Source organism: Lissotriton helveticus, chromosome 4_2, assembly GCF_964261635.1.
Source record: "Lissotriton helveticus chromosome 4_2, aLisHel1.1, whole genome shotgun sequence".
NCBI classification, from domain to species: domain Eukaryota; kingdom Metazoa; phylum Chordata; class Amphibia; order Caudata; family Salamandridae; genus Lissotriton; species Lissotriton helveticus.
Window position 1 is genome coordinate 4,282,753 of NC_136064.1, and position 14,221 is coordinate 4,296,973.

The following is a 14,221-nucleotide window of genomic DNA, read 5'->3' on the forward strand; positions in this document are numbered from 1 at the left end:
CAGCCCTCGTCTTTGACTTACAGTGTATTGGCAGGTGTTCCAAAACATGGCTGCCACTCCCAGCGGATGGAGGCGGGCGGAATGCCGTAGGCCGTGCACTGAAGGCTCTTCACCGTACCCAGCAGGACCGGCTCAATCTTCTCAACGTCAATCTCTTTTTCATAGATCACAGGCTTGGCTGGAAGAGAAAAGGAAAAGAGACCAAGGGAACTATGAATATAGTCACTCCAGTACTCAACCCTACATATTTCTTGTAGAAAATCCTCAACTCTAAGTTCCATAACATCCTAAATGTTCAAAGTAATGATCAAAAAGTCTCATAAATAATTTCTTAATACAAATGTTTGTCAAGTCCAACTGCTAAACTAAAACATTTTGATTTTGCTGAAATCTTTGGAACCTTGAGTTTTTCTGATGCTCACAAGCAGTTTTTAGACATTTATATTTCACAGGATATCCGAAAATGAGTTCTTTTGAAAGACAGTTTTGATAGGGGGCTAATTTTTGAACAGAGAAACTTTAAATTAAGCAATAGAAATGGCACAGGACAAACAAGTCCTGAAATTTGCACAAAAGCATACAGTTTGCAGAACCTCTTTCACTGCACCCACCATTGCAGTGACAGTTCTCCCATTTGAGCAAGCCAAGAGCTACACAGCCTCTTCAGCGGTAAGTTAAGGCTACAGAAGCCCTGTCATCGAGAGCCAGCGGACCCGTCAACACCCGGTCATTATTGGATTAGCTCTTTCATGCTGATTCCAGTATATTGAATCCAGATGCAATTCTTGAGCAACTGACCGATGCTGATCCCTGATTTTGCTTGAACCATGACAAATTTAAAAATGAGTAATATTGTCTATAAATCACTAATGCCCTGGACGAATGAAGGGTGCTTTCTGGTGTGTTTTTAAGGAGTGTAAGCTGAAAAATTATGTTGGCCTGTTCTGATGACCTCCACAACGTCCAAGGCGTTTACTTCTGTTTCACAGAAGTTTTACGTACCAAACATATAATTATGTTGGACATCTTTCCTTTATCGGTTTAAGTGTGAGTGAGCGTGGATTTGTTGTATGTTTTTTCTGTGGGAAAGGAATCACCAGCAGGTCAATAGGTGAACTAAGGTATGGATAGATTATGCATGAGAAGGGTTTAGAGCCACCCTATATTATGTCTAATTGTATTTTATCATATATAAGTATTTTTTTGTACTTTGAAGAACATCCAAGTCCCTACATCCCGCTATGGGGAAAAAAAGCACACTCCAAAGTACCTTAAATTAAAGGAACACCACAGCATTACAGACACGGAGTTACAGGTAAACCCAACGCGTTTCGGCGCACAAGTAACATGACCAAGGTGACCACGGTAAAACTACTAGATGCCTATCTTACCATTTTGTTACATACAGGACTCAATATCTTGAGAGCTACAGTGGCCCCAACAACACACCACAAAAACTCAACACTTTAAAGTATCTTAGTACAACATGACACAACACAGAATAACAGGACATCATTTGACCCAATGTGCTTACGCTTCACACCAACTCAAGAGGTCCACAACTTCTCAGATGTCTGCATGCTGCTCTTTAATGACGTTGGGTTCTTTCTGTGCTGTATTTCTGCATTTGCCATGGATTTTCTACCTAATAAGGTTCTTGCATATGATCATTTTTCATTATAGGATCCCTGCACTGTGTTGATGTCCCGAGAATGGTCCTGCATGGGATTTACATCACTCCAACACTCTTGCATATGATGGATTTCACTATAAGTCTGCTGCGTGGTTTTGCTTTCTCTAGAAGGGTCAAAGGGTCATGCATGAGACTGATTCCACAATAATGCTCTTACTTACGATTGATGTCACTAAATGTATTGGTTTCCCTACAAGGGACCTGCATGGGATTAGTGTCACTATTAGCCTCCTGCATGGTATTGGTTTTCCTACAAGGGTCCTACAGGGGATTGGTGTCACTATAAATTGTCTGCATGGTACTGATTTCCCTACATCGGTCCTGCAGGGGATTGGTGTCACTTTCATGGGACTGATTTCACCAACAATCACCTGTTTTGGATTGATTTCCCTTCAAAGGTCCAGCATGGGCTTGATGTCACTATAAGTCTCAAAAAAGGAATTAATTTCCCTTCAAGGGTTCTGTGTGGGATTGATGTCACTATAAATCTCATCCGTGGAGTTGATTTCCCTACAAGAATTCTGCAAGGGATTGATTTTACTATAAGGCTCTTACTTATGATTGATGTCAGTATAGGTATCCTGCATGGGATTGACGTCACTATAAGGCTCCTGCTTTGGATGGATTTCCATTCAAGGGTCCAGCATGGGATTGATTCCCCTACACAGGTGCTGCATGGGATTGATTTCCCTATATGGGTCCTGCTTGGGACTGATTTCCCTTCAAAGGTCCAGCATGGGATTGGTGTCACTACAGGGCTCCTGCTTTGGATGGATTTCCCTGCAGGGGTCTGGCATGCGATTGATTCCCCTACAAGGGTTCTACATGGGATTGAGTTCACTATAAGGCTCCTGCTTTGGATTTATTTCCCTAAGAAGGTCCTACAAGGGACTAATTTCCCTTCAGGGCCCTGCATGAGACTGAGTTCAATATAAGTCTCTTGCTTTGGGTGGATTACCCTTCAAGGACCCTGCATGGGACTGAATTCACTATAAGGCTCCTGCCATGGCATTGACTAGATTAGCAAACGTTACTGCCCTAATATTCCCAAAATCTTGTTGTGGTGACATAATGGCAACAAAGACATAATAAAGAAGGAAATTGTTCAGCAAGATAAACAGGTTTGAGGGCCTCAAATGATGGCAAGAAGGTGAAGAGTCATTGAACATGGAAAAAGCACTCTCCCATGGGAGAAAGTTAACATTTGGGGATACTCTTTACGAGTTAGAACAATAATAAAGAATGAATTAATATAACAAAAAGCGAGGTATTGTGTGAGAAAAACAATGGTGAGCAATGAAAAGTGCTTTTAATGAATATGCCGAGTAACTGGAAACCATGTAGTTTCCTGAATGGCTCTCAAATGTGTTGGAAGTTTGGAGGCCACATACCAACCTCATCATAAATTGTGTATTCTTTGAAGCTTGTCTAGGGAGGTGGCCAGAATTCATCAATAAAAATCATTGCCGTCATCTCATCTCATAGAAATGAAAGCCTTGACCAGATGTTGCTCTGGAGAAATAAAATGGAACATTTTCTTTCAAAGAAGCAGACAGTAAGAACAAGAAGTCGCAACAGAATTGATTTGAGTGGAGACAGAAAGACCTTGATCCAGGTACTCGCCCACATTTTTCACCAATTCCAAGAGGGACTGAGGATTTTTCGCTGACAGATGCTGAGTAGATGAATGTCAGTGTGCCTCACTGCTCCTCACTGACAGAACTTCTAGATCATCTGTATTTACAGTTTACGGATGCTGATAATCAATGGTTGAGTAGGCCGTTCCTAAGACAAGGTGAGTTGCATTTGGATCACTGATCCAGGGATAGACTGTGTTGGGATCATCTGCATAAGCTAAGCACTTAGATCCGCCATAACAAGTACAAGGGACTGACCAAAGGCATTAAACAAAAGGGGAAATACAATATTTCCCACTGTTTATAGGGGAAAGGATGAAGTGAGAGCACATGAGGGTGGTTACTCAAAATAAATGGAGGGCCTGATTTACAGGTGGTGTACGGGTTACTCTGTAACAAACGTGATGGATATCCCATCCACCGTATTATAAGTCTATTCTATCCAACGGCACAGGATATCCACCACATTTGTAATAGAGTCACCTGTCTGCTAAGCTGCAAATCAGCCCCTTCCCTGCTGATCTGCATAAAGATCACGGTGACTCATGCTGTTCTCATGTCCTATCTCGGCTACTATAATGGTAGTTGTGTTGGGCTTTCAGACAATTTCACAAACTACAGTATGCATAGGATATTCTGCCTGTCTGAAACTTTTGATTAAAAGGCCAGGTTGGAGACATCTCTGTGACTTTTGATGTTGTGAACATCAGTGTCAAGACTCTGTTTGACAATTTTGACATATCTAACTCTAAATCTGTGCTCAACTACGTCAGCACAATATCACTGTCCAAGCAGCTGTCCGTTGACTGAAGAAGGGTCACCGTCGGAGCTGAGGAGCACCAGAGCATTGCATAAATTACATATGTCCCCTCGATGGTAGGCCTGTTATCTAGAGAAAGAAATTCTGAGTAGGCTATGGCAATGGGGCCAAATGCAGAACTGTGCTGGGAATGCATCAGTCCACTGTGGAGGAGCCAATGATTGGGGGAAACATGGGAAACATCGATTACAACGCAGGCATAACAACGACCTGCCTTTACAACACAACTGTTACAATGCAATTGCCTTACATCGCATGCCATTACAATGCAGGCCATTACAACACATATCACTACTACGCACGTCATTAGAACGCATAACATTAAAACGCATGCCATTACAACGCATTATAAGGTAAGTAATGTATTAGTATTAAGGTGGGTATGGGTTTTGGGGTACATGGGAACAGTAATATTTACCCCTACACTATCCAACACTTTCCCTACTGTTGCACTCACTGTAGTGGGAATAGAGTGGAAATAGTAATTTTTACCCCTACACTTTCAAACACGTAGTAATTTTTACCCCTACATTGTCCAACACTTACCCTACTGTTGCACTCACTGGAGTGGGAATAGTAATTTTTACCCCTACATTATCCAACACTTACCTTACTGTTTCCCTAAAAGTATTATGTGTTGTAATGGTATGCAATGTAATGGAATGCGTTGTAATGGTAGTTTTAAAAAATGTGTTGTAATGGCATGCCTTGTAAAATCATGCAATGTAATGATAGTTGCGATGTAAAGACTGCGTTGTTAAAGCATATGTTGTAATTGCATGCATTGTAACATCATATATTCGGGAAAGATAACTATACTACCCTCGCTCTTCCATCTACATCTTCCGTCTGCTCCCTCCAACCCGGCAACGCAACCATTTGAACTTCAGATGGTTAAAGTCTCCTTTGTTGTGTTCCTTCTACAGAGCTATGATCACAAAGTTTTTCTCTGCACTTTCCTACCTCCCGCTGCCCTCTCTGTCAGTGCTCAGCACTGGGTATCTGTGCAAACAACATAACTCAAGATAACACAGAGCACCGGGAACTGACGTCAGTGGCAGCAGAGCACACTTCCTGTGACCTCCAGTCAAACCAAAATCAGCCCTGGCAACAATGTTCAAACCAGCCCCACAGCAGCAGGCCGCGGCTAGAATGGTGCCAAGGCGCACGGTTAGTCGGTGGCAGTCCGCTCAGCCCTTTATTTATTTATTTATGCGATTTTCTATAGCGCGAACTTTACCCGAAGGTGTCAGAGCGCTTTACATGAGCACCAGTTGAAAAACATAAGGATTTAGGATTACATGTGTTACAAAAAGGATACACACGGAAAAAAATTGCAAATGTACAAGATGTTTAGTCACACAAGGAGGAGATACACGTGGATATACTCTAAGAGTCAAATAGGAATGGTAGATAGTATAAAGGTCTACTGCATATACTAGTGATTAGAGTTATCTCTATATACATAGGGAAGGGATATGACTTGATATACTCTAAGAGTCACATAGGAACGGTAGATGGTACAAAGGTCTACTGCATAAACTAGTGATTAGAGTTATCTCTATATACATAGGGAAGGGATACGAATGGATATACTCTAAGAGTCACATAGGAATGGTAGATAGTATAAAGGTCTGCTGCATATACTAGTGATTAGAGTTATCTCTATATACACAGGGAAGGGAAACGAATGGATATACTCTAAGAATCACATAGGAACGGTAGATGGTACAAAGGTCTACTGCATATACTAGTGATTAGAGTTATCCCTATATACAAATATATACACACATAGTAGATATCCTCAAACAGAGTTCCCTTAAGTGGGGTCGTAGGGGGGACGGGGTCACAACACCAAGGGAGGGTGGGAGGGAATCAAGGGTAAGGAGAGAAGGCAATGCAGAAAAGGGAAGAAACATTTGAGGAACATCAAGGGGGAAACAATTATGGTCATCCGACTCTCCGATGCATCTTATTGGAGTGCCCCTGGATTCAGAGGGGGGACGCAGCATAGGACAGGATTCCCTGGCGAGGAACTGGCTGTTGAGATGGTCCGGAGTTATCACGAGTCCTTATGTCCTCCGCAGGCGCCATTTTAGAGTCAGGCGGCGCCGATTTCAGAGTTCAGGCTCAGTTAGTATAAAACATTGTCCTGCATGTTTTGCCCGTTTCTGTGCCCGCGCTGCTGCGGGAGGCGGGATGTGCTGCAGTGTCCACGTCCCCAGCTGGTCACCTCGTCGTCCCGGCAGTTCCCATTCTGGAGATTTCCACACATCCCGAACTCTTTTTCAAAGGCAAAAGTCGGCAGAAATTCACTGCCGTGGTAAAATGTCGGAGGGGCGGGGTTAACCCCAGGACAGGCCGGTGGTTTCTTCAGCTCAGCTGCAGCATAGGCAGAGGGGCAGCAGCTCGTGGTAACAGATGCAGTATATGTTGTGGGAGAGGCAGTAAGCGCTGGGCCCAGGTCATCAATTAGAGGCGCCGATCGGCATTTACGGGTCACCTCCGGGTGCCATTTTAAAGTCAGGCCGGTGCGGGAGAACCGATTGCGGCGGGGCCGTCTCTGGTGTAAAGCTGTTACCGAGGCCCCCGAGGTAGTGTTCCACTAGTGGCAGTTGCTGTGTCCCTCGAAATGCGCACTTTAGACATACCTCCTGCAGAGGGATGCAGCCATCGGCGCTCTCGGCAGGGCTTCGGTCGCCATTTTGGCCGCCGCTGTCGTCTTTCCGCACCACAAATCTACGCTGCTCCAGTGGCACCAGCAGCGATCGGAGCAGCCCCGCAGGTGCCCCACACCTTCCGCTTCAGGTAGGGAGCGTGAGCATCGCGGAGGGCTTCCTTCAGACGCTGGGATCCAGGCCGGAGCAGCGTGTGGACCGGGAGCCGAGACGGTCCACGTCCCGTCCGTCTCGGCTCCTCCTTTGACCTCCTTTGAAAGCAACTCCTGAGCTTGCATCCACTGGGAAAATGTCGGCAGGGCAGAATGAGCAGTCAGCCCGTCTACCGCTGCTTCAAACACGCTAATTGTCTTTCAAGCCCTCAAGTCCCTGGTTTATCAATATGAGTACTTCTCCCTACCCCTTCCATGTTTCTTCTTCCCTCCCCTCTGCCATCCCGTTCCTGCTTCTTTTCTGCCCCACCCTCCCATCCCTGTTTCTTCTCTCCCCCGCCCTCCCATTCCTGTTTCTTCTCTCCCCCGCCCTCCCATCCCTGTGTCTTCTCTCCCCCGCCCTCCCTAGCCTGTTTCTTCTCTCTCCCGCCCTCTCGTCCCTGTTTCTTCTCACCCTCCCACTCACCCGTCTGTTTATTCCCCTGACAGAAGGAAAATAAGCGCTATGAAGCAACCAGCACTGGAGGCTACATAGCGCTGATTTTAAATCATCCAATTATCCACCTCCACCCACCACCTCCGATACTCATCCCCACCCCAACACCCAGGCGCACAACACCCATTGGACTCAAAGGGCTTCAGCCACCCCCTCCCCACCATCCCCGTCTTGTGTAGCAGCCCGGGATGAGACAGCTTCCCGGGCACACACACAGCTGCACCCGAGCACTTCACAGGTCTAAAAAAGACCATTTGCATGTTAATGCGGCTTCGTTGATGTTTCACCCCTTCTAAGAACCCCTGCAGCTCCACTCTGCCTATTGCTTAAAGTTTCAGCACCCCCCTGATATTTTTTCTTAGCCCACCCGAAATTTGGCTCTAGTTGCGCCTCTGCCACCACCTGTTACCCACACGCACCTGATTGCCAAAGTCAATAGCTCGCCTATAGGCAAGATCTGTTGATTTTCCAACACTTCTTTAGGTCTAGCTTGACAGAGCAGCTGTTTGGATGACATATGGTTATCACTTCTATGAAGAATACACAGAGTGAGCTTTGGCTCCACCAACAGGAGTATAGATGTGTCACCTCGTGTTATTGGCTATTTAGTGTATCTTTACCTTCTAAGAAGTAATTCAATTTCCATGCACGAGGGACTACTTTACATTTTCAAAAGTACACTCAATCATCTCGCTGAATTTAAATTGAATTCTTTATCACCTTTACACATTCTAGAAATAAAGCGATATTTTTTGCTACTTTTCCCCGCAGGCCAACAGGGCAGTCTTTAATATGATAAACAGCATTTGTCTATGTAACAAAAGTAAGCACAATTACTACTGTGTGTCAGCACATTAAAACCAAAACAATTGTCTTTGCCAGTTCATGTTTGTTAAGCAAACGATTCCAGGATCGTCCAGACTAGGGAAAGAAGGTACACTTTAGAGTTTTTCTATTTTGACTTTGGCAATACTGAGTTAGAGCCAGGGGTGGTTTGCTGTTGGATTAGCGCTGCTTTCTAGAGATAGTTTCATTTTTGAGGGAGTAAGAATCACCCTCTCTTTCTTCTCTAACAGATCAATTCGATCTCTCGTCCAGATCTCAGAATGGAAAGATATTTTTGCTAATTTATTGATCTCATTGCATCATTGACTTTCTCAATTCTTGCACATAATTATGGACACAGGGGTATATTATCAAGGGGTTTATCTCCGCTTTTTTGGCTTTAAAAGCCAAGAAAGCGGAGATAAAATTATCTCCCTATTACCAAGCTGTCGCTAACACCAGTTAGCGACAGCTAATAGGAGATAGCGACCATCTTGGGCCCCGCTTTGCATGTCAGTGATATTTATCACTAATGACATGCAAAGGGGGCGTGCCAAGATGTTAGCGACTGGAAACAGTCGCTAACATCGCTATCTCCTATTAACAACTTTTGGAGATATTCGCGCTAAGCGCGAATATCTCCAAAAGCTAACACCTGCCCTGAGCAGTTCTTCACCATGTTATCCAATGGGAGGTGGATAACATGGCTAAGAGCATTTGCTCGATAATGCATGAATATCGCTGACTTTTCAGCGATATTCATGCATTGCGGCCGTTTTTTATCGCATTTGCGATAAACCTTGCTAATAGCAAGGTTTATCTGCGTTAAAAATCGCCGATGTGCGGCGATAATTTTTGTCTCTAAACAAGTTAGAGACAAAAATTATCGCTAGTTGTTGGTAATATGCCCCACAGTTCGTTTAATTTGGTTGGTAAAATATATTATCGATCACATTGTTCTGGTGTTCAACACGCAGATCCGATGCCTTGCTTTTGAGTTAGTCTGTTTTTTGGCTGGATTAGTGCACAGCTGGTTTCTATTTTAAAGACAGAAAATATTTTGTATGCACTCATGGCATCGACCCTGCTGGGCAGGGAACCATTGGTATCTGATGTAAGCAAAGTCAAATCACTGTCAGAATATTGGAGCACTGAGGGCGCCTTTAAAACAATAACATGGCAGAGTGTGTTAGGATCAGGGACACTTGCATTTGTGCAATTTGCAGCATAGTTGTGGTTTTAATGCACTTGCTGCATAATCCACCATCTTCTGCATCAATTGCAGATTTCAACCAAAAAGTAGTTTTTAGTTCAAATGGATGAAAAGTTACCAAAAATGCCTCCTCGACTACTGGGTGGCGAGAAACCACACCTGCGCCCTGTCCTCCCAGTGGCGTAGCAAGGGGAGTTGGGGGACAGGTATGGACCAGGGCGGCAAAATCATCTCTTTTTGTGCAACACGAAGAAAACACATGTTAACTCCTAACCAGATGGTATCTTACACCCGTTAGACTGCAAGGAATCACCGGTGGATCTCACCTCTGCTGGAGAGGATGCGGGACAAGAAGGGATCTGATACATATATGGTGGACATGCTCAATGGCCATACCCAGTGGGTACTCAAGAAGTAGAGGCGATCACGAGGCTGGAACTACAATGCATGCCCTTATCCTCTTGCTGGGTGCCCCAGGGGGACCGCCATATATCCACTAACACGTCTGGCAAGCTCATACCACACCCGCTAATGGCGTCTTGTTTAACTGTAGCGAAATTCTGGATACGAGCCTCATGAACCCCCCACTCCATGCCTGGTGGTTAGTCGACGCAAATAAAAAACTCAAGGCATTATTGCATTATTACATGATACGCCATACAATTTAAAAAAGTATGGGCTCCATTTCATACTCATATGAAGACTAAAAGGAGGTATAGGGGAGGCCCAACAAGCAGACCGCCCACCCTCCAATGTTTGGGAATGGTCAAGGGACGGAATGTCCTCAACCACTGAGACTGACTCCTCAGACGAACAAACACGAACTATGACCCACTCACAATCGAAACATAATATGTACACTGCGCGCAGGAAGCCTGTCCCCAACCAGGACCAGACCTAGGGGGCCTTCATCCACACCTCATGCAACACACCTGCCCACAACCAATTGTTATGAGTCATTTTGATAATGAAAAACTTAGTTCATGTGCTGCCTACATATACTACTTGGCTACTACACACTCAGATCATGATGTATGCAAGACTCTTTTGGGAAAAAATAAAAGTACCAAATAAAAAGTTACCTAAAAAAGCGCACATGGGGTATCTGGGAAAATGGCAGGTGATTTACAAATACTAACTAGTCCATTGCCAATTTGTGATTGTAATTTCGCACTCGGATGATAAACTGATATGGCTGATGGGAAATACGTCCCCATAATATATTATTTTGCATTAGGGTGACAAAACAGTAAAATAATACTGTCACAGAATGTGCTATATTGTGCAGCACAATTTGCTTTTTCTTTCCACATATTTTGCTCAACCCTGCTGCATAATCTGGTTCTCTGTTGCCTCATAAATCCAGGGGCCCTGGATATAACGCCTTCTATACGTGTTCTGTTCTGGCATTCCAGTGCTCATCCACTGCCTCAAAATGCAGCAAATTAAAACATTTACTGGATAGAATATTATAGTAGCAATTTGGTGCCTGGCCATGCCAAAAAAAGAAAACATATTAAACAAAAAGAGAGCACAGGGATGGAAAGGCAATGGAGGAGGGCAGGGATGCCTGAAAGGGGGAGATAAACATGTGTGTGGGGTAGAATAAAATAATATCAAAGCCAGATGGAGAGGAGGGGGACAAGAACCATAGATGGGTAAGAGCAATACATGGGCAGAGGGGAAGCACACAAGGAAGAAAGCACATGATTCATTAGGGGGAGGGAGTCATGGCAGTTTGGAGGGGTAGAAGCATACAAGAGAGAGAGTAAATGGCATGCATGAGTTGCAGAGCTGAGAGAGTGTTTAACCTTTAAGAGAAAAAAAGTGAGCAGTGGAAGGATACAAGTTGGTCAATCAAAAAGTACTCCAGGGGAGGGGAAAATACAAGAAGAGGAGGGGAAAGCCATTGAATAAGAAATAGATGAAAAATGACAATATAGCCAGCCAATGGTAAGAAATGAGGGGGCTATAAGCCCAGCACAAGTTCTTGGCAATCCCACATTAAGGGCCAGATGTCCGACTCATCAATTTGCGACTCTCAAATTGCGCTGCATTTACGACTCTCAAATTGTGTCGCATTTGCGACTCGCAATTTGCGACTTGCAAATTGGGATGTATTACAGCGTCTCAGACACTGTTAGCGATTCCTAATAGGTGTCGCAAAACGCATGACTCATGATTATTATTGAGGCTGTCGCAATTTGCGACCCCATTAGGAATGGCTATCACTCCAAGGGATGTTGGCCTGCTGGGGTCAGCAGACCACCATGTCTGGGACTGCTTTTAATTATAGAAGTATTTTGTTTTTTTGAATGCATCCTGTGTTCCTTAAAGGAAAACGGAATGCATTTACAAAAGAAAATTGAAACTTTTTTGTTTCATTTTTTTAAGGGCAGTGGTCCCTGGGACCACTGCCTGCTTTAAAAAATATTTTCTCAAATATTCACAAAGGTGAAAGGGTCCCATGTGAACCCCTTCCTGTATGCGAGTGGTTTACCACCTACTTGCAGTAGGTGGTAAACTGCAAGAGTTTTGCGGCCCAAATGCTGTCGCAAAACAATTTTACATGGTATGGTGACTCGCTATTAGGAAGAGACGCCCCTTTCTAATAGCGGGAGTCGCAAATGCTATTTTGTGAGTCATGACTCGGAAAATAGCATTTGTACATGCCATTACCCTTTTTTGCAGTCGCAAACGGGAGGATCTCCCGTTTGCGGTCGCAAAAAAGGGTTGTACATCTGGCCCTAAGTCTCTCAAAGCTGGACAGCTTGCAGTATTTGGTAGGCAAGACATAAAATAGGAGATCCTCACCTTTGAGGCTAGCAAAAACAAGATCCTGGCATTGTTTGGCCTTTAGAAGCCTGAGTGGTTGTTTGTCGTCTGTATTCTAAGTTAAGTGGGAGAAAGATGAAGCAAATAGAGGGCATGGGGTGGGTTTTTTGTATTTGCTGAGTGAAATTAGGGGAATGTGTGGTAACAGCCTTATTGCCGACATGCTACAAGGTGTTAATACCTGTTAATTGACCTCTTCATAATGCAACCTCAGTTTTGGTTCCTGTCCATATTTGTGGTGCAGACTGTGACTACGCTGCTTTGCAGAGAGTGTCAACCACTATTACCATCCTGAGCAAGGCTGGAATGCTTAGATTGTCTTAAGCAGTTAGAGTGCTGCCGTGAACTACTGTTGGGTGCCTGTATTCTAGGTTCGGTGATAGTGTGATGTCAGAGAGTGTGTGTGAGTGACCCGGTTAAGGCACCAACCACAACTGCTATATATTGGATTTCATATATTTATGGGAGAACCAACAGAAGCTTCCATTGATTTCATATGCTCAATTAATAAGCATTTAAAAAAGATTTTTACGAAAGCTGCTATTGCTTCAGGTTCATTAAATGCGACTGCAGTCATCTTACACAGTTCGAAGCTCCCTGCCATGTTCCCGATGTTTCCTCGGCTGCGTGGTTTGTGTTGTGGTGAGTGAGGTTAGAGAGATGCATGCCTATAGCATAATGGCCCAAATTACGTTTGGCGTTAATATAGCCTTAGAGAGCCCAACGTAGCGGGCTCTACAGTCCATTAAAGGCTCTCTCCAGCATTAAAGCAACAAGGGCCTTTAACAAGGGAGCGGGCCTTTTATGGCCGGTAGAGCAAACTACAGAGGGCTCTAAGGCTACTAGAACATTCCACCACCAGAGGACAGAATGTTCTAATTTGTAAAACAAAGGCCTCACGGAGCCCGAGGGTGTTGAAATGTGTGAGGCCTTTGTTCACCGCACCAGCTGTGAACCAACATTGGAATGTTGTTGCTCCGGGCTTCTATCAGCAATTAGAAGCCTATAGCAATCCATTGTCTTCAATGGAGCGCTCAACATTCCAGTATTCTAAAATTGCTTAACCATTTTCCCTTTATTACGCATCCTTGCGTTCAGTGGGCCCATATGTGTGTGGAAAACAAATAGCAGTCAACGCCCTCAGCAAAGGATGTTAATCACTGTTAATGCCCTCAGCAGCAAGCAATAATGCTAAAGTTTAGTCCTCAGATAAGGCGAGCAAGTCTGCATTAAGACACTAAAATACAACTGAATGTTCTCATTGTTCACAACAAATGTATGGGCCACACAGTTGGGTCTTCTTCTGTGAACATTAAATCTCCGATGATCAGGAAACATGTTGTGTGCCGTCCAAAGCAGCATTCCACGCTCAGGCTGTTAGTCATTTATAAGAATAAAAAGGCCACATCGTGTCCTGTAAAGTCGTGGGGATTTGGGAATTGTTTGGAAGCAAAAATGTTCAAAAATGTCAAAAATGCAGAACAAACAAACAAGGTCCGTGGAAAAATTCCAGTGGCCAACTCCGGCTCGGGGGGCTTGGCTGTTACCAGAGACTCAAGTTTTGTCATTCCATCCTTTTATAGTTCACAGCTATTCGAAGTCATGTTGTAGAACACTTCGCAGAACAAAAATAAAAGCTGACGCAATGTCACAGCAATGTGCGCTAATCCGGCAGGGCTGGGCCCCTACCACTGGGGTCACCCCGAGGTCTGGGAAGCAGTCAGCAGAGATGCAGTTTGCTCCCCAGTTATTCTAAACAGCAGGCGGCGAAGGGTTCATATTAGAATCACCAGCCTGGCATCCCTGTAAAATGTGCACCGAATTCATCTTTTCTATAGTGCTGGTGGCCGGGCTTCCAAGCGCCTTCAAATT

General features: G+C 44.4%; 1 protein-coding gene across 2 annotated transcripts in view; it reads right to left on the reverse strand.

The window, feature by feature from the left end:
* LOC144752173 (vascular endothelial growth factor receptor kdr-like) overlaps positions 1-14,221 on the reverse strand; it is a 655,129-nt gene that overhangs the window by 305,498 nt on the left and 335,410 nt on the right. For both annotated transcript variants that reach the window (XM_078640102.1, XM_078640103.1), the window contains exon 10: positions 22-178. In XM_078640102.1, the coding sequence (XP_078496228.1) occupies positions 22-178 (157 nt within the window). The remainder of the gene's footprint in view (positions 1-21; positions 179-14,221) is intronic.